Source organism: Nilaparvata lugens, chromosome 3 (genome assembly GCF_014356525.2).
Source record: "Nilaparvata lugens isolate BPH chromosome 3, ASM1435652v1, whole genome shotgun sequence".
Lineage (NCBI taxonomy): Eukaryota > Metazoa > Arthropoda > Insecta > Hemiptera > Delphacidae > Nilaparvata > Nilaparvata lugens.
The window spans coordinates 94,424,997-94,452,639 of NC_052506.1; the positions used below are offsets into that span (position 1 = coordinate 94,424,997).

Below are 27,643 nucleotides of genomic sequence, written 5' to 3' on the forward strand. Positions count from 1 at the left end.
AATATGGTAGCCGGAATCGTCTCCTCCAAGGGGTTATAATTTAATTAAAATGAGAATGACTTCTGCTTCACAATAGCATCACGAAGTCTTTTAAGAAATTTAATAATTACTTTAACTTTAACTTTTACAAAATCATTAGTAAGGTACTTCGCTCTAAAATATTTGGGGTCCTCTTATGGTGGCATTTGGCTGGCGAGTGCTGGTTCTTCCTTCTCAAGTTTTACAGATCCTCTTTCCGACTTTCAAATTAGCATAAATTTAAATATCTTAGTCCTCCGCCATTTAGGTTCAAATAGATCTTACAAAAAATACCAAAATATTGCTTAGATTATATGATTAATAATTTCTTTGCATTCGAGCCATATCGATAACATAGATTACACAAATTTAACACAAAATCTAGTACATTTATATAAATATATAGAAATATTTTTGAACTGGCCTACAGTTGCCGCCTATTGACTGCCGTTTTACTATTGGTGCATGCAAATTTTATTCGGTATTCATGCGCCTGGTAACTCTTATTTCCTGAATACATTAAATTATTTTTATTTGGTTTTTATTTATGCTCTTTGCATGCTAGTTAATATTCTATACATTAATATTAATTCCATGCTACCTAATAATTAGCCACGTGGACGGGTGTTTTTTCATATTGCACACCATCTGATTGCAATAAAGCTCTGCCAAGGGGTTTTGGTCAGATTCTACGTTCCTCGGTTTGATCGATCTCTAGGTCACCGTATTGAGTTGCAGCACATAAATTAATAGAATTTATAAGGTATTCTGATAGAATATCACTTTTGATTTCACTCGGTATCATTTTTCATTGCTGACCACTTTGGTGAATGGTGGCGAGTGGCATTGGTGGTGATATCGCATCGTTTAGTACAATAGTCACAGCCCTTATATCTGTCTATATCTTCTGCATCTCTATTATTAAATTCTGCATCTCTTTATTCTAGCCTTTATTATTATTAAACTGGCTTATATTGGTTAATGAATTGATAGAATTCAGCAATTTAGGCTCATAAAATATTCTGAAATCTAGCTTCAAAAATAATAAAATTATTAAAATAATTCTTCTTTGCATAAAGCTATTACTTCCCAAAATAATTTTTCTACTTTACTTGCGGTCACAAACAAGATCTCACTGCCTATCGTCCATTCATGACAAATCCCAATCTGTATTGATTTGTCTATAACTATCAACGATATACAGCCCTGCTTTATACTCAATAATGTGATTTTATGAGCTCTGTTCTCATCACCAGCCCCACTGTTGGATGTGACATGTTTATGTAAGATTATTTTCTTTATAACGTGTGCCCTGCTTGGCCGCAGTCGGTAGAGCAAAGATTTGGATAATGTATAATACTTTTAGTGATTCCTGGAAAAATAATAGTACCAATTTCTTACCAGCTCTTCCAGGAGCTCAAACAGTTCTCTGCTTTCGCTGGCTGCAAACGTCGGCCACTTTAACAGTTCACAGTTCTTGTGACTGATTTGGTGTACTCCACAAATATAAATGCAGTAGAGATAAATAGATATAAGGGCTCTGTTTATCATACTAGACGATGCGGTACCGCCACCAATGCCACCCATCACCATTTGCCAAAGTGGTCAGCAATGAAAAACGATATCAGGTGGAATCAAAGGCAACACTCTATCAGAATACCTTATAAATTCCATTAATTTATGTTGCTGCAACTTAATACTATGACCTTTGAGATTCTTCAAATCAGATGTGTTGGTACTGGATAATATATAAGTCTCGGGAATGTATTATTTCCGAAGATTTGATAATCAATGCTGTATATCGATGATTTATTCAACTTATTCGGTGAAGAATATAGTTGGTTGGTAATTTTAATAATATTTCAATACTGGTAAAATAGACTATAATAAGATTGGTCATGCATGGAGATAGGATAATAAATGAAGGGTACACCATTCAAATAAAGATACGAATATAATTACATAAAATATCAACGAGCAAATAAAATGTAGAGCCACAAGCATAAAAATAACAGAAGGACAAGTATATATTGAAAATATCACAGATAGCTCACTAATGATTGTCTTTGCTTCTAGCAAGAAATATTACCATGTGCTTCTTTAATCAGCAATTATATGCTTTAAAATCATACAGCTCAGTTATTGACTTGCTGTCGCTCATTGAATAAGATTTATAAATCTTCTTCCCCAATTAATATAAATAATTGAGTATAAATTATAAAATATCTCAAGGCTAGGGTTCGGCCTCTGGTGGAAATCAGATAAATCAATTTATCTTATGAACATGAGCTTCTCAAAAATCTTAATAATTTATTGATAGAAAGATATAATGAGTGAGCATGAAATTATAATAAATCATCTATATATATAAAAGCAAAATGGCACTCACTCACTGACTGACTGACTGACTCACTCACTCACTCACTCACTCACTCACTCGCATAACTAAAAATCTACTGGACCAAAAACGTTCAAATTTGGTAGGTATGTTAAGTTGGCCCTTTAGAGGCGCACTAAGAAATCTTTTGGCAATATTTTAACTCTAAGGGTTGTTTTTAAGGGTTTAAAGTTCGTCTTTTAGCATGTATATTCTTCTTCTCCCAATCTCTCGATTATAATTGAAATTTCCATATCATAATATGTTACTATAGAACTATAATCTAGATAGAGTACCTCTTCGAAACAGTTGTTAACTGGCAACTAAATTAATAATTTTGTCAGGTTGGCATTAAGTTGAGTTGACTTTGTTAGGTTGGCACCAAGTTGAAGATTTAAATGCATTTATCGCGGAAAAATTGATTGGGCACTGCTACTTCAATCCTGGGAATGTTATATTACTAGCAATGAGGCTCGCTTTGCACGCCATATCCGTTTAGCCAGCCGTTTAGTCTGGACCCCCGACTGGATTGTCCCAACATTATCATAAAAATGCCCAAATGAAAAATGCAGGCGAGCGAAGCGAGCCTGCTGATCTCATTCTTGCACGATCCAGTAGGGGGTCCAGGGGGCGGAGCCCCCTGGCTAGACAGATATGGCGAGCGAAGCGAGCCTGACAGCTAGTATATTAATATATTTTCCCTCTGTGCATATTCAAACAGGTATATCTTATAGATTGTTCTTAATAATATTCCCTTTATGTTTTATTACTTGTGCAAGTTTTGATATTAATTTCAATATTTAAATAACCCTTCATTGAGCTAGCTTTATTTAATTGTGATTTATTTGAAGCACTGAGGGCACCCTTAATAACTTTTCAATTAAACTCATGTGTTGATTTTCACAAATTATGATGATGATCTGGATTCTTTTCGATGTCCTAGGACTTTCTGGTGGGCTGCTGTCGTCTTCTCTAATGGAGATATTCAAATTAAGTGACTCATGTCCTACTACGACCTCACTGAGTCTTATGAATTTAATTTTTAAAATGAAACTTAGATTTTTAAAACATACAATTATTTAAAAAGGGATCTTGTGCTCTATAATTTGGTGGCTGTTCCCGGTGACCTCTGGCAAGCAAGTGGGCTTGGATCTACCCCTATTCTTTCCACGACCATACTTTCATATTTTTGAATTTGCATATCATTTTAATATTCACTCTGATTGGAGCTGGTCCCAGCCTCACTACTATGCAATAATATGATTCAATATAGTCTGTGCCAATCTGCTAGGTTATTGCATAAAGAGCAAATATTATAATTTTTGAATATTCATTTTTTATCTGTTACATAAACTGGGTACTGTAGACTTTACAAATTCTTATCATTTATATAATAAATAATGTATATTTTTGAATTAACTCACTTTTACCGCTGGTCAGTTACTGTATTCTGATTGGCTTATTCTAAAATTACAAATGTATTCATGGGCTGAGTAGGATATACCACATTTCCTTAATATGTTTATTTATTTTACAAATTTTGTCCATGCTCGTATGACATAATAAATATTTTTGTATTTTTTAAAACGTTTTTCCTTCTACATTGACATGCCGTGCTTGTTACCAACCCTCTGATCACATTTTAAGGGAATGCTTTTTGTATGCAACTAAATTTGCCACAGGTGTCCGGCTAATTCTCAATTTATACGGCTTGACCAATTATTTAGGTTGCCGACCAGTAAGTATCAAAGAACCTAATTCCCTTAAAACTTTAATTCATGCTAAATATGACTAGTATGAGGTATTTTCATTATTTTTCAGATATTAACAATAGCAGGCATTTTTAAGGTGTGACCTGTATAATTCAATAATTCATTACTTGTACAGCTCTGCTGGATGCTATTATAATATAGCCTTATTTTCTTAAAATATTGTTAAAATTAATATGAATATCACAGAAATAGCCTAATACATCTATTGGCCTTAAGATTATGAGACTTTCCGAGAGAGGATATAAAAATAATTAGAAAATATAACTTGACAGAAAACTTTATTATATTTAGGCCTATAATAACACAGAATTGAAATGAGATATTTATTGTATTAAAGCAGCATGAATTGAAATAATAGCTGGCTGGCATCTATCTCATCGATATTACTGCTCGCTATCTTTCAATTCGAGCTATGCCAGCCTGCTTATGAAATGTGTTGTCACAATACCTAAGCCAAAACAGAAAATTATCACTTATAGAGACTTCAAAAACTTTGATGAAGCCACCTTCCTGACTGATGTGGCTCAGACTCCATGGCATCAAATTGAAGCGTTACCCTCACTTGATTACTTGGTCAAGACTTTCGAGAATTGGACTTTGACTTTGTATGACAAACATGCACCTCATGTGACAAGGAGGATTAATAGAAAACGACGAGTACCGTGGATGACTAGAAGACATACTTGAGATGATGGGACGTGGAGACAAAGCACATAGAAAATTTGAAAACACATTTGACTTGGACAGTTTGATAGAGTATAGGAGCCTTAGAAATAGAGTTTAACAGGAATTACGGAGCTCACAGATCAGGTACTTGAATTCGTTCATGACAAACAATAGGCAAGACTCTAAATCACTTTGGCAGGGAATAAAAGAATTCGGGCTTGGCAAACAGAAATCGAATCCCCAAATTGACTTACCATTGAACAATATAAATAACCATTTCGTTTCACACGCCAACTAAAGTGACGAAGTTGTCATTGCTAGTCATATCAATGATCTTGAAGAGCAAGATATACCAATTACTGATCAATTTCATTTTCATCCAATCTCAGAAGAAGACACTTTCAAAGCAATTCAACATATTCATAGTAATGCTATGGGTGTAGACAAAATTCCTATTAAATTTATCATGAAGATGTTACTGTATTTGTTGTTTCACCAACCATTACATACATTTTCAACAAGTCACTTGAAGAAGGCGATTTCCCTGAAAACTGGAAGTTTGCTCTGGTTCGCCCTCAAAATAAAGTTGCATCACAAAATAAAGTAGAGGATTTCAGACCAATCAGTATTCTACCTGCATTGTCCAAAGTGCTAGAAAGACTTATTCATGCTCAAGTTGTAAAATTCTAGACAAAAATAGAAAGTTTCATAGCTTTCAATGAGGCTTTAGGAAATTCCATTCAACTGAGACAGCCCACCTTCGTGTCACTGATGATATAAGGTCATCTATGGACCAAAGAAAATGCACCATCCTCACCCCGTTTGATTTTTCTAAAGCATTTGATACTGTTGATCATAAATTTCTTTCAAATAAGTTAGCTATTCTTGGTTTTAGAAACAACTCCCTAGTTTGGTTCAAATCCTATTTCCTAGGTAGGAAACGATGTGTTTCTGTTGGTGACAACAAGTCAAATTGGAGAAATGTTATGCATGGAGTACCACAAGGCTCAAATTTAGGCCCTCTCCTATTCACTTGGTATGCTAATGACCTCTCTTCCATTATCAAGTTCTCCAGCTTCCATACTTTTGCAGGTGATCTTCAAATTTATATAAGCTGTCCCATAACAAAAATAGATGAGACAGTTGGAATTATGAATCAAGATATCAATTCGATATTTGAATGAACAAATAAAAATGGCCTTAAGCTTGATCCCATCGAAACACAACCCATTATAATTGGATATTTTCGTCTTATAAAAATTTACCTTGAATCGATCTACAAAATTAGTGTAGATGGTAATGACATTCCTTACTGTAGCTCAGTGTGGAATTTAGAAATTATTATGGATAATACTCTTGACTGGTCAGAACAAGTGAACAAAACATGTAAAAAGGTATTTTCAGCAATGCATTCATTGAAGAAAATGCACGACATCCTCCCCAGAAACATTAAATTGTTATTGGTTCTATCTCTTATCCTCCCACATTCCATGTATGATAATTCTGTTCTCAATGATATGCAAGTAACTCTAAATGATAAACTACAGCATTGCCAAAATTATTGTCTACGTTTTGTCAACTCTCTCCAATGCCATGATCATATCACCCCAGCCCACATTGCTAGTTCAAAATCAAAGCTTCCTGATCAAAGGCTTTTTCGAATAGTCAAGCTTGTCAGAGATATCTTGAAATACGGTAATCCGAACTATTTTAAAGATGATTTCAAATTTGTCTCTGAAGGTAGGAGGATAGATGCTTCACATACTAGAACCGGAAAAAGTACATTAAGGATACTCAATCATCGAACTACTATTTTCACAAAATGCTTTCTGGTTAGTGCCTGTCAAGCATTGAATGCACTTCCCGTTACTATCAGGTCCATCGAGAGCCGAGCGAGCTTCATCCTGACTTTAAGAATATATCTTTTGGAGCAAATGACTGAAACTGTCCAGCCCTAGAACGATCACATGACAACCATCCCCCACCCATCACACAAATACAAACCTATAAACCTGTATATAAATATATAATATAAATAATATAATATAAATAATATAATATGAATATATATTATATAATCTCATGTTATTTTAATCATTCACTGCATACTGCTGTATAACTGAAAGTTGATTACCCTTATCCACTTTCAGCCTACTCCATTTTAATAATTAATAATAATAATAATAATATCGAGTGACCTGGCTGGCTCAGGTCTGGTGTCAGAGTTTTCAGGTCGCAACTGATCAATTTCAGGGCCTCTGACATGACCTAACGACTGCTTTTTAGGCAGCCGGGACCGACAACTCAACGTGTCCATCCGAAACACGGGAGTGGCCCGAGATAAATATCTTGCCCGGGCTGGGATTTGAACCCGGGCCTCTGAATCATAAAGCCAGCATCTGATCCACTCGACTACGGCCACTCACTAATAATTAATGATTTGATTTTACTTACTTATATACTTATGTTAATTTATTAATTTTCTGTTTTTATTCTCTTAAATCTTCATATTGATAAAAACATTTGCAATATTCTCATTTTTAAATAAATCCTTTGTTGAATTAATGATATTAACGTTTTGGTAGAGAGTTAGTGGGAAGGATACTTAAAATATTCTTTCCGAAGAATGGACATTGATATGTCCAAAGCTCCGCCAATTTATGTAGATGCATAACAATATTATCTATTTTATCTATAGTTATTACAAATTGCTTTTTTTCATATCATATACAGCACAATAATTAATTTCTTAATTTATATTTTGTAAATTCATCTATAAATTTGCTTTATTGTAAGCTATTGTATATAAGTGTATAAGCCAGTATATTATATTGTAATCTACATAAATAAAGTAATCAATCAATCAATCAAACCCATTTCTAGTTCAACTGCTAACTACAGAAGGCTGTGGTATGTACAAATTTGGAAGGAGATTAGCTTTGGGCCAAGCCTGTTGCTTTATTCTGATCTGAAATTATTGTATTATTAAACAAAATATTTATTTATTTTATTTTCATTTCTTCATTGATTTATACAATCAGTACATTATCAAAATAATAGGGAGAGGAAAAAAAGGTGAACTTGTGCTATTCCTCTCCCAAATTTAGATAACACATAGTTCGAAATAGGTTAAGTCTTGTAGTTCTTCAATTCACAAAATTTTCAGTCCTGAAGTATTTTCGTAAAGGAGATAGATAAATAAACTTTTTTATAGTTCTGTTCATTCATAATTTTTCTGCAATATTTTTTTTTTACAGGATAAATAATTACGAAAAGCATGCTATTCAATATGATCTTGATCGTCGGAATCTTTACACTGATAAGGTGATAGTTGATTACAATAATTTGCAAACTGAAAAAATATCATTGGAGATTGGATCAAAGTGGGAACGTGTCTATGGAGATCGTGATACAAATTTATTGTGAGGGTCTATTATTCATTATTCAATACCAATTATTCATTATTTAATACCAATTATTCCATATGAATTGCAGTACAACACAGATTATCCGGATGGTGATAAAAAAATCCCCATATCCCATTACATATAGAAACCCCATTGAAAACTCACCTATTCTGTATTTCACCTTTAGACCTTTAGACCTTTAGATTGTCAGTTTGGTGTAAGGGTAAGCATTCCTGACTGGCAATTGGGAGGTACCGGGTTCGATTCCCGGGCTGTCAACTAATTTTTGGATAGTAGTTCTCATCGAATTTCCATCTAGCTGTTAACCCTGTTGTCAATGTCTGCATTAGCAGAAGTCTTCGGGGTGATTTACAGCATATATTTAGGATTTTCGTTGAATAATAATTATTATCAATTAGCATTTGAATAAATGCATTCTCTATTTAATTCCATCTGTAACTGGTTGGCCGCTACGGCTTCGTATAAAATGAGCGCTGCTATCCAGAGATTGTCAGTTTGGTGTAAGGGTAAGCATTCCTGACTGGCAATTGGGAGGTACCGGGTTCGATTCCCGGGCTGGCAACTAATTTTTGGATAGTGGTTCTCATCGAATTTCCATCTAACTATTAACCCTTGTCATGCTTCCAGTTTTTGTATAGAAACAGCTGAACATTTATTTTGATGTATGATTGGGGAATTCGAATAAAAATAACAGATTATCGGTCACATAAAAATTCTGGTCTGCCATCTTGGAACCGCCATTTCGAATTCAACTTCATTCTTTTAAATTGGAAGGTAGTCATAAAATACATGATTTCCATACAGAATTTCAAGAGAAAATGAATTGTATAAACCGCACCGATTTGTGATTTCTCAAACCGTTCAAAAGTTATTCTCATTTAGAGATACTGATGAAGCATCCATCATCTATAGCCTACTATAATAATGTGAAGAACTGGCTAATACACGTGTACGGAATAGGAAAATTATGGTTGACGCATCATCACGTCTTAACTACTGGACTGATTGACTTAAATTTCTGCATAAGGATTCTTTATTAAACGAGGATGGTTAAATGCTTATTTTCAATATCCCAGTATTTCATTATGTTAAGTTTTCAGTTTGTAAAGTTTCAAAGTAGACCCTTGCGGAGCACGGGTTACCTGTCGGTATATCAATAAGAAACGCTGATAGCTCGTAGTACACCCCCTCTATGAATCTGGATTCCCGCAGTGAATGATGTCAGTGAATGTGTCCAGTACAGTAAGAATATTATTCCCATAAGATCTAATGGGACTATTCATTCTTGCCCGGCCATATTGAGTGGGAATAATCTAATTAGAATTAATGGGAATTATATTTTCAATGTGCCGGTCACTTTCACTGATACTAAAGTATGTGGGAGTTTACTGATTAGTACCTTGTACTATGGTGGCAAATTTTTTTCCAATATCGCTAACAGTTATTCTTTTACGTTTTGTCTGAAGCTGTGTGGAGGATGATGGGGATAGTGTTGACCACTGGCCAGAAGTGAGAGAGAAGGGAAAGATTGTTGCAGCTGATGAAAAGGTCGTGAATCTTTTCCTCACTTATTTCATTCTTCTACATCAGAATAGATCTTTATGTACTGATAAGGTAAGAAATTGTATTCATTTTTCCACTGACTTATATAATCAGAGATTAATCCTACTATTCAATTTGTGAGGAATGCCTGTTGTTTTTACCTGCATTGAATTCATTGTCTATGAATAAATGAAATGAAAAAGTCGTGGCTACATGTGGACAGTACCTCAAACACAAAGACGCCTGGTTGACCATGTATTGTTGCTGGAATGAGGCGACATGAATTCTCTGAAGCTTGAAATAAAACTGTCCGAGATTATTGTCTTGTGATTTTGAATGAAGCAGCTCAAAGGGCAAACGAAGAGTCTCTCCGTAGACTAATTCGGATGTAGTAGCCTTGATATCTTCCTTGAAAACAGATCGAATACCAAGAAGTACTAGAGGCAAGGCTTCAACTCAATCAGCCCTAGCATGAGCCATAATTGCGGCTTTTAGATGGAGATGGAATCGTTCAATCATACAGTTCGATGCAGGATGCCAACTTGCTGTACTTCTGAGTCGAATCCCAAATAGCTTGGCGAATGTGTTGAAGAGGTTGTAAGTGAACTGTGTCCCGCGATCTGTAGTGACAGTTTCTGGGAAATCAAAACGAAATATCCAGCAATCCAAAAGTACATGACACATTGTCTCTGTGCAGTTATGTCAGATAGTGGATAAACTTCTGGCCATCGAGTAAAACGATCTGTTACTGTCAAGCAATATTTGAAAGATCGTGCAGGAGGAAGTGGGCCAATCAGATCGACGTGGATATGAGAAAATCTTTTTGTAGGTGTCACAAAATTTCCACAAGGAGCATGAACATGTCGAGTAATCTTTGATCATTGACAACCAGTATAAGCGCAAGCCCAATCTCGACAGTTCTTGTTCATGTTTGGCTAAACAAATCTGTTGCTGACTAACTTGAGTGAAGCATTGGGTCCGGGATGACTCAGGTTATGGAGGCTGTCAAAGACTTGTCGTCTAAAAGGTTGTGTATGAAACGGTCGAGGTTTCCCTGTAGATACTTCACAGAGCACAATAAGTGGTAATCCGGGAAAGGGTACACGTTCCAATGAGAGAGAAGAATACCTGACTATAACTGTCAGAATTATTCTCTGGCGTTGGCTACTTAAGTTCTTCATCAATTTCTTGAGATTTGACCAATAACTCATAATCAAGGGTTGTATTAATAGCTTCAATAAGTGAAAGTGTATCAGCAACAATGTTCTGGGTGCTTTTGACATATTGTATATCTGTTGAAAACAGATCTGAATGATCAAATGTATCAGAAGTTGCGTGTTCAGATCACGTTGGGGTTACCAATATAGGAATTTAATTTGATAATTCCTATGTTGAAATTGATTGAATGGAACTAAATGAATGATGAATCAATTTTAATTTTGAATGACAAAATTGAACTTCTGATAAATATGAAAATAAAACTGTTACAAGTAATAAACAAACTACCGTCGCTGCACTTAGGAAACCTCCTATGTGTCAAAATTTTCAATTTTGCGTTTTTGGTATCATTTTCTTCAGAATTACAAGCTCTCCAGCCTGGTGTATACCTACTATGTGTGAAAAATTCTATAGTCATTTTATGGAAGAATAAAGAATATATCCTATGTGACCAGTGCAGTTATATAGGTGCAGAATATCTTCTATGTGTTGTAACATATTAAAATCTGATGGGCAAACAAAATCCCTATTTGGGAGAATTTTATAGGTCTGAAGTGAAATAGCTAGTCTATTATCGCCAAACCTCAATTGAAACGAGTTACCATAGGAAGCCTAAACCAAATGTATAGCAAAAAGAAGAATTGTACCTGATTTATAGAACATTGTTAATATTAGAGACCTAGAAATTGTAATGAAGTATGAGCCCCAAAATTGTTACTCGAAAGTATTCTTGAAAGAGATTAATTGTATGAGAATAAAATTTTTATTGTATGGATGATAAGTTGGCATCACTGCAAGCGGCAGATTAGAAAATATTGTACTGTGTTTGTAGAGGAAAGAAGTGTATTTGAGATGTTGTATTTGTAATATTCTTGTGTTGATAAGGAGGAATTAGTTATTGTTTTGATGGAGATTCAAGGGGGGCCTGAGCAGATAAGGTCTGCGAATTATTATGATATTTGAAAGTGTTTTTGGTGGATATTTATAGGTTATATCAATATGTTGAAGGGAGAATTTGTATTAAAAACATTGTTGATTCTCAAAATATTTTGAATTCAAATTCGGGGGTGTGTGTAACATATTAAAATCTGATGGGCAAACAAAATCCCTATTTGGGAGACTTTTATAGGTCTGAAGTGAAATAGCTAGTCTATTGCCAAATGTGATAACAACTTCTGAAAGATTAGATAATAATGGGTACCATGGCTAAAATTGGAACAGCCGAATAGAAAAAAGAAAGTTATTTGCTACTTATATTATTATATAGAGTATTGGAAAATTTGAGGTTAGGCTTAAAATACCTACTGATCGGCGACTTGATGATCGATCAAGTTGCATAACGTGAAAATCTAGCCAGAAACCTTGGCAAAAATTTATTGTAAACAAATGGTATGCAACTGGAGGACTTTGGAAAGCACATGGCTAATTGTTGTAGGGAGAGAAACAACTTATAAATACTAAGAGAATCTTTTATCTGTAATGAATATACTTCAACCACCAAATAAAAATAAATTAGAATATTAAGGAAGTGGGATGTTCCTAGGCGCATGGATACAGTAGTGAATTTGCATGACCCAATCAAATTGCAGTAATCGATGGGCGGCAATAAAGAGCCGATTCAATTGTATTTATAAATATTTCTATAAATGATAAGGTTTTATAAATTATCACTATCCAGTTTATGTATCGGATGTGGTCTGAGAAAATATAAAATATTATACTTAAGATATAGTTAATAATTTAGTAGATTGGCACGGACTATACCTTGAAATTGTGTGGTAGCAAATTATTTAAATTTATGTAAATTTGAAATAAGGGTAGAACCTGCCCACTTGCCTTCCAGACACCACTATGGAATGACACTGAAATTTGTAGAGCACAAGACCCTTTATTACATTGTACTTTTTAAAGACTTAAAGTTTAAATTCATCAATTAATTTTTCAAAAGACTTAGTGATGCTGCATTAAAGCGGAAGTCATTTAAATATTCATTTAATCCCTTGGAGAAGATGACTTCGGCCACAAAAAATCCAGGACTACCAGGAAATTCGGATTGCCGCCAACAGCTTATAAAAATTCAGCACGTGAGTGATATACCATCGAAATATATAAGTTAGGGCGCCCTCAGTGCTTTGAGTGAAACAAATATAAAAGCTAGCTCATCGGAAAGGTCATAAATAATAAAAATAAAAACAAAACTTGCGCAAGTCTCAAGAAGGTATGAGAAATATTTTATCAAATAAGAATAAGTCAATTTACATATCCAAAGGTACACAAATTAAAGGAATATCAAATTTTAATCTTGTAATACAAACGCACACTCAATCATTGATTCTATTTGATAATTTGTAATGATATAATTTGTAGCTCTTGTTTACTGGATAAATTGATTTATCTATTTTCATCAGAGGCCAAACCTTATGCCCTGATAGATGTATATATATTATTAAGAAATATACTGGAAACTACAGAGATTAATATATTTATAATCTTTGATTTATCAATTTATTATTCTATGATTTTTGAAATAAGATGTAAAGTGAGATTGCCTAAATCGACAAGCAACAGCAAGTTGATACCTAAGCTGCATACAAATGAATGCATATTGTCAATGGATTAAAAAAGCACATGGTAATGTTTCGTGCTAAAGAGCTGAAGAATAGTGTACCAGTCTGTGATATTTTCTTTTGATATATTTATTCTTGTTTGTTGTGTATGTTTTGTTGCTCTATATATTTCCCATATTTATCTGACTTTTAATATTATTTGTACAATATATGTATCAAATTTTTTATGGTGTACCATTTATTTTATTCCCCAATACCATGCAGGACAAATCTCATATCTATTTATTGATTATCAGTATTGAATTATTAAGAGAGTTACCATTCGATTTCATCAGTAATAGAATAAGCTGGTTTACACAACAATATATTGCATTGTTAATTAAATTCTCTGGAAATAATACATTCCAAAGATTCCTATAAATTGTTCAAACGCAATAAACTGCAGGAACTCCTGAGCAAGCCTATAAGGATTTTATCAAAATTATATTCTAAAAAACCACGATCAGACTTATATATTTTCACACTCATGCTTTACCGATTGCAGCCAAGCCAAGGCAAATCGTTATTCATTAAAAAATAACGTCAGATAGACATGGCGCCCAACGTGGGGCTGGTGATGAGAACAGAGCTCATTAAATCATTATTGAGAGTAAATCAAGACTATATATTGCTAATAATAAACTGCTGAAACTTGTCTAGTCATTAATATTTTAAATATAAGCCGGTTGGAAAATAATATAAACCACAGTCTGTAAGCTAGTCAGGAATCGACATTTCAATACATGAATATTAATATATTATAAGAACTCTAGTTATAAATACCTTGATAATTTGTAGTCAAAGCACATTGCACACAACTATTTGCTGTGAATCCCTCCTTGTGTCCTTATAAAACACCCTTTGCGCATTATGCATCACTTTTTTAATTTGCACTTGACACATATTAGTAACATTAACCACACTCCCGCAAACTCTGAAGTTTTGTACATGTACGGCGGTTGTCCAGACCCCACTTTGTCGACTCCTAGCACATCAACTCCCACCATGGTAGATGTCAATACGCCACGAGAAAGGGAACCAGGAAGTGTCGGGTCGATAGTTTTCGATCCACAAAATCTGCAACCTCTGTCATCCACTCAGATCGACGCCACTGACACACCGCTGAACCAGAGGATGGCAGAGATCAACGTTGAGGGGGGCGAGGAGCAGCCTGCAGATCCAGTATCCCCGGAGGCCGAGTTGCATCTGACAAAACAAAGTATATTTTCAGATACCGAGCTAGATCCATTTAAAAAGGTAATAATGGAGCAAACTAGTAGTATGTTCACTATCATGCTACAGAATACAATGGATAATATGATGCAGGAAATTAAAAAAGAAAACACAGCAATTAAAGAGACAAATAAACAAACAGTAGAGCAGGGTATGAAGGAGACAGTGGATGCCATACAGTCAATAGAACGGAGGTTAGATGCTATTGATAGCAAAGTAGAAAATCATAGGGGAGAGTTAAAAGCAATGATAAATTTACAAAGGGAAAGTCAGGATAAAATTATGACAGGATTAGCAGAAAGAATAGATACAGTTACCTGCGAACTAAATGAAAGAAAAGATAACCTTACAATACAAACCACCACACTTATTCAAGAAATAGCAACCAGCATTAAAGCCAATTGCCAACAGGAAATCCAAAAACAGATTACAATCGCTAACCAGAATATATCTTCTACAGTAGATGAAAATACTAGTTATATTACAGCTATGCACAACAAACAGACCAGCATGCACACACAAATGAATCAATTACAAAGCAATCTAAATCAGACCACAGAAACATGTAAAGCTTCAAATGGAACTCCACAAATACAAAAATCCACTTTAATACAATTGAATCAAGAGATAGAGATTAATAAAACTTCAAATAATAATCAATGGCAAGTAGCGCATGAGAAAATAACAGCTTTAGAAAATCAAATCCAGCACCAACCCCATGGAATTCAAGCAGAGGGAATCAATTCACATGGTATACTGCAGGGACTGGGCAGATTCGATAATACTGATTGCCATTTGCAACCTCAGCTGTTCATTGACCAAATAAAATTAGTACAATCTCTTGCACCCACCTCTTGGAGTATGTGGCGACTCCATTTGACCAGCTTACTAAGTGGTGAACCATTTTTGTTTTTCTGGAGTAGAGCCCATGAGTTTACATCATTGGAGGAGTTTATCGCTGTCTTCCTGGAACAGTATTGGAGCAGAAGTAAACAGTTGGACGTACTAGCAGATATCATATCATGTGATTTCAATCCTAATTTAGATGGTGCATATACCACTTTTGTCACTGCCCTACAGTTCAAGAATTCTCAGCTGAACAAGCCAATAAACGACTCTGCCTTAGCGAGTATCATTTTAAAAAAGCTACCTTTCTGAGTTAGAATGGCGCTCGCCACTCAACCAATAACCGATTGTAAACAGTTGATAAACCATCTATATGACATACAATCTGTGATGGCAATAACAAATCACCAGTCAGACCAGTCATATACACAAAATCAGTATCAGTATAATTCAAAAATTAATCAATACACCAGCCAAGCTTATGAACCAGTACCATATGATCGCTCCCGCTCTACTCCTCAATTTGAACGCCGCAACGATCGGAGACAAAATAATAACTGGAATAATAAAAATTTTCAAAATTGTTCAACACACCATTATCCACAGCAAACCAATCGAAGAAATTATTATGATGACCATGATCGATTGAACACTTATAATGGTTATGTTCACAATAATTATAACAGAAATCATAAACCGCCACCATGTCAAATAAGTACAAACTATACAATAGCACATGCAACCAGATTGAATCAACAAAGAACACAGAATCCAACACCTGATAACCCACCACCAAACATAGAGAAGACTACATCTAAACAATCATGAATATATGATAACCCCGATACAACCCACATAAGCTCAGAGAAAATAGATAAAGGAAATAAAGATACCTCAGCCTCATATACCACCTTTGTGAACAACTTACCGAAATTATTATTAGAAGAACATACTCACCACTATGATAACCCAACACCAAAAACCACCACCCACCATGCAATTAAAACACACCGCAAAAAACAAATGATATTAAGTATCCTGTTCCCCGCCAAAGATCCATCACCGCAGGGAGAGCAACCCGCCACTGAGGAACACCAGAGTGGAGGACAAGGGACCACCACCATACATCCGCGCACCGAACCTACACCCACCATCAATCGACCTCACCGAGGCAGACCAAGGACCCCAAGATGGAAGACCGAGAGGACGCCATCTGGGAGAAGAGGAGCGCCCACCACAAGGCCCGGAGACGGAAGCACCCGAAGAGGAACCGCGCGCACGCATACTGGCCGCATGCACGTTTCAAACGCCTGAGGAGGACACTGGACCGACACCAGGATGGAGGACAGGAAGGGGCCACTGACGTCATGCATCCATGGCAAATACACTTTAAAGCTTATAATCAGCAATGTGACTGGAAAAATGGGCCAAAGAAATGTGATAAAAATGGAGCCACTAGAAGGACTACTATGGATTCATGCGTGGATAATAATAAAGTGAACTACTTATGGAGATTGTTAAAGGATAGAAGGTGTTTAATTAGATTAAGAGAAATAAGAAGTAATGTAAATAAAATGGAAGTACCTGGCTACTATATGATGAGAGGTTATATTATTAAAGATATGATCAGTGTTCTGATTTATTGTATTTTGTGGATTAACATGGCTGTGATATCAATGAAAGACTATAATATGAATATAATGAAAAATATTGTAATGCTATTGTTGAAAGAATTTATAATTGTTGATTGGGAGTCCTATATTATTGAATTGTTTATTATGATGATGAAGACTAATAATGAATTTAAGTGGAAAGTACCGGATGAAGATAATTGGAAGCTTTATATTATAAAGTTGTTTGTTGGTGTAGTTAGAATTGTAAACAATGCCACTAAAGTGAAAAAATCGAGACTCAATGAAAGAGAAATGAAACTCAATGGAATAAATAGAAATAATAAGAAAGAAAGCAGAACCAGATCAATGAATTGTTTGAAAAAGTATACCAGATACAAGGGCTTTAAATTCATGAAGGATAAATTATCAACAGGACACCCTCACCAATTGATAGAAGAAAACCTAACCGCCTACAGCAATATCAACAAGACAGGAATGCAAGAAGATACAGGAAAACCACGACAATTCTACATGCAATATCATCGAATTTGAAGTAAATACGATAAGAAGTCAAATGAAAACAACATTATCAACCAATTACTGACCTGTCTTAATAAATTTAATTTTGGTGTAGAACCTCCTGTCAACAAATCCGATTTTTAATTCCTTCCAACTGTTAGAGGCCTGGAACAAACAAAAGAACAATTTTTGATTATGTATTTTCTCACTCAGCATCATATAAAAAAGGCACAAGAGGGAGAGAAAAAATAAAATATGTAAATTACCTTAAAATGTGGAAATTGTAACAAATAGGTTAATTCTGTATCGATGGAATAGAAGCTTGAAAATTATGACGTCAGAAAAGCGGAAAACTAGAACCAGTAGACTAGTCAAGACCAACTAGATCGAAAGTATGTAGCCCTCAAACATATCTTTATGAAAAAAAGGATTGTTCCCAAGAGCTATTTATATATGTTATTTGATGTATCTATTAATGTTAATATATTTATTTATATGTTAAATATTATTATCATTGTTAATACCATGTTGTTACCGAGAAACCTCAATTGAAATGAGTTACCATAGAAGCCTAAACCAAATATTTAGCAAAAAGAAGAATTGTACCTAACTCAAAGAACATTGTTGATATTAGAGACCTAGGAATTGTAATGAAGTATGAGTCCCAAAAATTGTTACTCAAAAGTATTCTTGAAAGAGATTTATTGTATGAGAATCAGATGTTTATTGTATGGAGATAAGTTGGCACCACTGCAAGCGGCAGATCTGAAAGTATTGTACTGTGATTGTAGAGAGAAGAAATATATTTAAGATGTTGTATTTGTGACATTATTGTGTTGATAAGGAGGAATTTGTTATTGTTTTGATGGCAATTAAAGGGGATGTAAGCAGATAAGGTCTGCAAGTTATGATGATATTTGAAAGTGTTTTGGTGGATATTTGAAGGTTATGTAGATATGTTGAAGGAAGAATTTGAATTAAAAACATTGTTGTTTCTCAAAATATTTTTAATTCAAATTCGGGGGCGCATGTAACATATTAGAATCTGATGGGCAAACAAAATCCCTATTTATATAGGTCTGAAGTGAAATAGCTAGTCTATTATCGCCAAATGCGATAATGATTATTGAAAGATTAGATAATAACAGGTATCAAAGCTTAAATCAGAACAGCCGAATAGAAAAAGAAAGTTATTTGCTACTTATATTATATGAAGTATTGCAAAATTTGAGGTTAGGCTTAAAATACCTACTGATCGGCAACTTAATGATCAATCAAGTCGCATAACGTAAAATCTAGCCAGACACCTTGGCAAAAAGTTATTGTAAACAAATGGTATGCAACTGGAGGACTTTAAAATAACACATGACTAATTGTTGTAGAGGGAGAAACAACTTATAAACCTTATAAAAATATATTATATGTAATAGGCCTAAATATACTTTAACCACCAAATGAAAATAAATTAAGAGTATTAAGGAAGTAGGATGTTCCTAGGCATGTATACAGTAGTGAATTTGCAGGAACCAATCAAATTGTAGTAATCGATGGGCGGCAATAGAGAGCCGATTCAGATGTATTCATAAATATTCCTATAAATGATAAGATTTTATAATTTTTTTTTACTCAGTTTATGTATCGGATATGGTCTGAGAAAATATAAGGTATCCGACCTGGGATATAAGTAATTGTTTAGTAGATTGGCATGGACTATTTGAACCTTTAAATGGCGTAGTAGCGAATTATTTAAATTTATGTAAATTTGCAAGTCGGAAATGGAAATTGAAGAAATAAAAGTAGAACCTGCCCACTTGCCTGCCAGACACCACTAAGGAAGTTCACTGAAATCTGTAGAGCACAAGACCCTTTATTACATTGTACTTTTCAAAGACTTGAAGTTTAAATTCATCAATTAATATTCCAAAAGACTTAGTGATGCTGCATTGAAGCGAAAGTCATTAAAATATTTATTTAATCCCTTGGAGAAGACGACTTTGGCCACAAAAAATCCAGGACTACCAGGAAATTCGGATTGCCGCCAACAGCTTTTAAAAATTCAGCACGTGAGTGATATACCATCGAAATATATAAGTTAGGGCGCCCTCAGTGCTTTGAGTGAAACAAATATGAGAGCTAGCTCGTCAGAAAGGTCATAAATTATAAAAATTAATACAAAACTTACGCAAATCTTAAGAAGGTATAAGAAATATTTTATTAAATAACAATAAGTCAATCTACATATCCAAAGGTACACAAATTAAAGGAATATTAAATTTTAATTTTGTAATACAAACGCTCACTCAATCATTGATTCTATTTAATAATTTGTAATGATATAATGTAGCTCTTGTTCAATGGATAAATTGATTATCTATTTCCATCAGAGGCCGAACCTTATGCCCTGAGAGATGTATATATATTATTAAGAAATATACTGGAAACTACAGAAATTAATATATTTATAATCTTTGATTTATCAATTTATTATTCTATGATTCTTGAAATAAGAAGTAAAGTGAGATTGCCTAAATCGACAAGCAACAGCAAGTTGATACCTAAGCTGCATACACATGAATGCATATTGTCAATGAATTAAAAAACACATGGTAATGTTTCGTGCTAAAGAGCTAAAGAATAGTGTATCAGTCTGTGATATTTTCTTTTGATATATTTATTCTTGTTTGTTGTGTATGTTTTGTTGTTCTATATATTTTCCATATTTATCTGACTCTTAATATTATTTGTACAATATATGTATCAAAAATTTTTTTATGGTGTACCATTAATTTTATTCTCCAATACCACGCAGGACAAATCTCATATCTATTTTTTTGGAAATAATACATTCCAAAGATTTCTATAAATTGTTCAAACGCAATAAACTGCAGGAACTCCTGAGCGAGCCTATAAGGATTTTATCGAAGTTATATTCTAAAAAACCACGACCAGACTTATATATTTTTACACTCATGCTTTACCGATTGCAGCCAAGCCAAGGCAAATCGTTATTCATTAAAAAATAACGTCAGAGTGTATAAATCCACATAAAAGCTTTTCAAAAGTGTGTAATTCCAGTTCTTACATTGAAAGAATGGCTCCTATGTGAATGAATTCACATAGGAGTACCTACCTATGGCTGTGTACCATTTTGGAACTCTTGTTCGTTAAAGTTTGGTTCAAAATTGAAATATTCTTTAGTTGTAACATTGATTTGATTTGACATTATGGATATATTTCGTTTATTCATTTATATTATTACACAAATCATAATTATTATTATAACTAGGTTAGACAAACTAAACTCAGATTGTACTATTTTTCCTGAATTTTGATGAACAAAGGTCCAAAACAGGGCTATTCACTTTTGCAGCACAACACAAAGAATGTTGGCCTTGGTCTAAAAAAACCTTTATTCTTTGCAACCTCTCTTGTTTTCACTTTTATAGAATTGATGTTAGCTTTCCCTATATAATTATGTCTTCTGCATTGAGATTGGTATTAGAATCAATTTTTAAAGGATAGATATTGGTTGAGTTTGCAGAAGAATATCACAATGAACAAAGGAAACAGCTCGAATGTGTACAACGTAATAAATAACGAGAAAGCTCAAGATAATAATTAAAGTATTCAAGCCAAGCCCAATTATTATGATGATAGAACAGTGATTGAAAAAATATAGGCCCATATTATCATTCAAAGTATTACTAGGAGAAATACATTCAGTACCTTTTTCCAACTTTATAATATTGTTGAATAAAAACTTTGAATAAAAATCCTCCAGTAGAGAACCTTTGAAGCCTTTCATCTTTTCAAATTTTGCCAAATTAAATCTATTCATTCATTCTACGAGTAGGCTATCCCTTCTTTTAGTATCAAAAATGAGAGTTCTCTATCTCCATACCGGTATGCCCTTACATTATCGAGCATTCTGGAAGATCTAGGAGTTCAAAAGTGATAAATTTCCAAAACAAATTGAAGATAAATATTCTATAAATCGTAGGAGAAGTCGATGTGGCTTGAAAGTTATGTACTTTTTTAGAAAAAGACTTACAATGTTTCTCGAGAAAAATAAAGATAAAAATATTGTATATGACCATAACACACAACTACCACCGTGTTGATTTTTCACAAATTATGATTGCAATCCGGATTCTTTTCGATGTCCTAGGCCTTTCTGGTGGGCTGCTGTTGTCTTCTCCAATGGGGATATTTAAATTAAGTGACTCATGTCTTACTACGACTTTACTGAGTCTCATGAAATTAATTTTTGAATTCAAACTTAGATTTTTGAAACATACAATTCTTTAAAAAGGGATCTTGTGCTCTATAAATTGGTGGCTGTTCCCGGTGACCTCTGGCAAGCAAGTGGACTTAGATCTCCCCTATTCTTTCCACGACTATACTTCCATATTTTTGAATTTGAAACATCAAATATAATCATTTAAATATTGACTCCGATTGGAGCTGTCCCTAGCCTCACTACTATGCAACAATATGATTTAATAGAGTCAATGCTAATCTGCTAGGTTACCACATAAAGAGCAAATATTATAATTTTTAAATATTCATTTTTCATCTATTACATAAACTGGGTACTGTATAGTTTACAAATTCTTATCATTTATATAATAAATAATGTATATTTTTGAATTAACTCACTTTTACTGCCGGTCAGTTACTGTATTTTGATTGGCTTATTCTAAAATTACAAATGTATTCATGTGCCGAGTAGAATATACCACACTCCCTTAATATTTTTATTTATTTTACACATTTTGTCCATTCTCGTATGACATAATGAATATTTTTATATAAAAAATATTAAAATGTTTAATATTTTCAAATATTAAATATTTCAAAACTGGGATTCAAGAATGCAGTCTGTGCACAGTTGAGAAAGGAGACTCAGTCTCCGAAAATTTCCCCATTTCTAATGTAAGTTTTTAAGTGTTTTCAATCTATTTATATCGTGTCTCCTGTTTTAATTCATATTATACTAAATATTTTTGCATTTATTAATTTTTTTTTCCTTTTACATCAACATGCCATGCTTGTTATTTACCCTCTGATCACATTTTAAGTGAATGCTATCTGTTACATAAACTGAGTACTGTATAGTTTACAAATTCATATCATTTATATAATAAATAATGTTTATTTTTGAATTAACTCGCTTTTACCTCTGGTCAGTTACTGTAGTTTGATTGGCTTATTCTAAAATTACAAATGTATTCATGAGCTGAGTAGGATATACCACATTTCCTTAATATTTTTATTTATTTTACACATTTTGTTCATGCTCGTATGACATAATAAATATTTTTGTATTATTTAAAACGTTTTTCCTTCTACATTGACATGCCATGCTTGTTACCAACCCTCTGATCACATTTTAAGCTAATGCTATTTGTATGCAACTAAATTTGCCACAGGTGTCTGGCTACTTCTCAATTCATACGACTTGACCAATTATCTAGTTTGCCGACCAGTAATTATCATAGAACCCAACCTCAAAAATGTATTATTTTATATTATTAAATAAATAGCAATAACATTCTCCTTTCCATTTGGCTGTTCAAAACTGTAGCCTGGATACCCGTTATTATCTAATCTCGAGTTTGTTGACATCGCACCCAGTGATAGCAATACAGCTGTTTGCTTGAGACCTATAAAATCTTTTCATTTAGTGATTTTGATAACTATTAAAAATTATAATATTACACAGTTCATAGAAATATTTTCTCCATCTCTCAAGCACTTTCTGGTTTCCAGTTAATACAACTTCCTCTTTGTCCTTGACCACATAAGGATTTGGTGTGAATCCCTTCTCAAAAAACCTTATTTCTCTATAAAAGTCTCTTGCATTATTCGTTGAACTATCTTGTTCTGCTTTATCAATTTAACTATTTACAAAAATTAGTTTTTCCCTTCTTAATATCTTATTCGTTTCTCTATTTGATTCCATGTGTCTGTCTTCATTCTCAGCAGTATCACTACTTAACCAGATCCTTATCTTTTCCTTCCGTTCTGTTACTTTCTGCTCGCACTCCTCATCAAACTATCAGGGTTTCTTTTTCACTCTTCTCTTTCCCACACATATTTCCTTGGCTGTTTCTGTCACACTTTTCTTGAGGTTGTTCCACTCACCTTCTATGTCATTCTCTTCTATTTTTTAGATCTTGCAACATTTGGAACCTATTTTGTAGTTTCAGCTCAAATTCTCTCTTCAATTGTTTGTCTTCCAGCTTTCCAACATCTATGTTAGCACTACTTCTAGCACTTCTTCTACTTCTGTTAGCACTATTTTTTCATATTTATGATTTTCTTCATACAAAGCACATTAACATTGTAGAATGTAAATGAACTGATTCCAAATTTGAAAAATAGTTCATTATTTTGTGATACCAGGGGTCATTTTCATGAAAATTTACAAGTGGTATGTGAAAACATTTATACATCTACTGTGTGTCCGGCTTTTTCCGGTATTACAGGGAACCTAAATCTTTATGAAACAAGCCCAAGATTTAATACCCCTGTATTGATTAGAATCATCACACCTGTTCAATTGCTTGATTGTTGCCATGCAATGAAATTAACAATGACCGCTATGGAAAGCTATGGAAACAAACTATGGAAAGCTATGGAACAAGCTATGGAAAGTCTCTTATGTGACTTCTACCAGTGAAATTCCTCCTATGTGACAATATATTCATTCTCTATTTATTATAATTTCAAAAACCATTGCAATGGACTGAATATTCATAGGATACTAATATGGAACATTAAAAGCTATATTATGTACAAAAATTTTTTTTGATAATTTTTCAATGAAATACCACCAATTTGAAGTTGTTTCTTGCTCTCCTGAAAAAAATAAAATTCAAAACATACGAGGTTTCCTATAACCTGCGACGCTATGCTAGTTGAAAACATCACAGGTGGCAATCAGATGATTCGCCACAAGTGTATGTGATGTGCGTCTGTGTACACGATATCTTATCTCTCTATTAACGGATTGACTTGAAATTTAGAACTTAAGGTCCTTACAATATAAGGATTCGACACGAACAATCACGATCAAATGCAATTCAATATGGCGGCTAAAATGGCGAAAATGTTGTCAAAGACAGAGTTTTTCCCGATTTTCTCGAAAACGGCTCCAACGATTTTGATAAAATTTACAACTAGAATAGTTGTTATTGATAAGCTCTATCAACTGCCTCAAGTCCCATATCTGTAAAAATTCAGGAGCTCCGCCCCATCTATGCAAAGTTTGATTTTAGTTTCCCAATTACCAAGCTTCACATACAATTTAAACAGAAAATTCGCGATTAAAAAAATCTCTACAATTAGCGTTCAGTAACATTTTCACCTAAAATTGAAAATAAGCTCGAAATTCGAGAAAATGTGATTATTCGATTGCAAACTGTTTGCAACTGTTGATTTTATTAAATCATTCACTATAGAGAGATAGCAGACCTCGTGTGTCTCCAGCGTATTGTCCTGTCACCAGCTGGCTCAGATCTTTAAATAGTAGACTTGAGATGCGCGTGAATACTAGCGTCAAGGGATCAATTTTCATAACGGCAAGGAAAGTTGTGTGAGTGCACCACACATTTTTTCGGTAAAGCATCCGAGTTTCTATTTGTTAATTATCCACCAGATATTTATATAAATTAGGAATATTAGGTTATCTTTCAGAACCCCTTACAAATTGAGTTCAGAAATTTGACTACTTATTTGTCTATAATAGAAATGAATGAATAAATATTTCTGTTTTGAGATCCAAGCCATGATGCGAAGTCAGTGGAAATGACAGGAGGGCATTGTTGCCACTTTTCCGTTTCCACTGCCTTCCCTATAATGCATAGCTGTGATTCAAGATATCTCGGACAATCTGATCAGTTATCAATATTGTTGATTCTGAGATCTGCTTTGTCCAATGGCAGACAAGGAATCAGACAATGTTGATCAGGTGCTAATAGTATTAGTATAATATAATAGAATTATTATAATATAATGGAATTAATATAATGCTAGTATAAAATATAATGCTAATAATTGAACTCAATTGGAATTCAATAAGACTCAGTAATTCAATTCGAACTTTTGTTTATATTATTTATAAAATTAGTTTTAATTTCCATAAATGCTATTCATGTACAATATGATGATTGTTATGACTTTCAATCTTCCAATTATTATCATTCTTTTCGATTTGAAACCTTTTACTATCCATTGAGCTCTATTTACTTTCATTCAACTTTCCTCTAATCCACTTACGTTAATTTCATTAGTGCGATTACTTTTATTTATTTCACTTCACTTTATTGAACTTTCGTTCTTATTTCTTGAGATATATTTAAATGCAGTATCTGAGCTTAGTTTCATTCATTTCAAATAGATACACGAGCTAATAACGGTCAGCATTGATTAAATGGGAAATATTTACGGAATTTGTAAGGGATACTGATTGCTGATATTTTAAAATGATTCTTACAATGGTGATGCTGTGATCACCATTTCAGTGACACTACACACTACCTCTAATGAATTTCTTCATTTTTTTCTCACCAGAGTACACAAAAAAAAATTATAAGGATAGAGAACCAGTTCTCAATGAAATCGTACCGAGAAATTCCACGGCCGGTTGAATATCTCTCATACAACGACAGAATCTCCGTATTTTTTGGGGAGGCAAAAACCTCTGGAATTGGTTATGAGATTATTGAAATCAAATATATCGATCCCGAAGACCAAGCTGTATTGAATTTCCTACAAGATGGTGAGTATATTATTTATTATATTCATCAATTTCAAGACAAACTGTAACTGACCATTTAAAAATGACAGCTTGCCAGTAAAGACTTCAATATGATAATTTCGGGTATGAAGTCGAAGGTTATGGCATTCTTAGGCAAGTGGCCCTTACGTTCTAAGATAGTCACCGACAACGCCGTTATAGAACAGGTAAATAAATTAAATTATCTTGGTTGTGATGCGTCTTTTGATTGAGAATGTTATATACCTCAAAATATAGCTACATTTAATATGATTTATGGCACTATACATCGTGCTTTGAAAGGTGTATATAGGAAGGACACAGAAGAGGTGTCAGGAAGGAAACAAAAATCAAAAACTACAAGATAATTAATATTCATTTGCTAACTTATGGAGATTAGATACTGTGGTCTTTGTTCTCTGTGGTTCAACCCTTGGGCGAATGTGATCAAACAGTACCGAATAAAATGGACCAATCACCTGCTATGCCCCCAAATCGACTTTGATTTCAGGCATGAGAATTAAAACAGGATGAAAGAAGAGACATTGGAAGACCGAGAAAAAGATGGACACCGGAACAGGCCCTAGAAGCCTAGTCCATGATGTATGATGATGATGATTCAATAATATCTCCAATCCATGTAAAAAGTATATACTGTAATACGTATATAGTACAATCCAATGTGAGAAGTAGTTGGAATAGAAGAATTGTGTATTTACCTGGTTGAGTTGAGAATTAAGACTGCGCACCTCGCACTCTCAACTTCCACCTACCGTACTATACGTTAATAATAATATACTAATATACAGATTTTGTGAAAAGTATTGAGACTGCTGAATACTTTTTCTCATCATCATCAATGGCTCGACAATCTAAATCGGATTTTGGCCTCCTCCAACATTCGCCTCTATTCTACTCTATTCATGGCAGCACGCCTCTAATTCCTGAACCCAACAACTCTTGCATCTCCAGCAACTGGATCCATCCACCTCAACCTTGGTCTATCAGGAGGTCTTCTGCCTT

At 33.9% G+C, this 27,643-nt stretch overlaps 1 protein-coding gene and 1 long non-coding RNA gene across 4 annotated transcripts in view; one reads left to right on the forward strand and one right to left on the reverse strand.

The window, feature by feature from the left end:
- Positions 1-27,643, forward strand: part of LOC111049630 — a 311,297-nt gene that overhangs the window by 67,932 nt on the left and 215,722 nt on the right. For 2 of the 3 annotated variants that reach the window (XM_039425126.1, XM_039425127.1), the window contains exons 4-6: positions 8,091-8,255; positions 9,728-9,875; positions 26,416-26,623. In XM_039425126.1, the coding sequence (XP_039281060.1) occupies positions 8,091-8,255; positions 9,728-9,875; positions 26,416-26,623 (521 nt within the window). The remainder of the gene's footprint in view (positions 1-8,090; positions 8,256-9,727; positions 9,876-26,415; positions 26,624-27,643) is intronic. The other variant, XM_039425128.1, reaches the window with a different exon arrangement.
- On the reverse strand, positions 14,765-18,048 carry LOC120350656. Its single transcript, XR_005570969.1, has 3 exons — positions 17,925-18,048; positions 15,712-15,826; positions 14,765-14,833 (listed from the first exon to the last, which is right to left on the reverse strand). It is a non-coding gene; the product is annotated as an uncharacterized LOC120350656 (long non-coding RNA).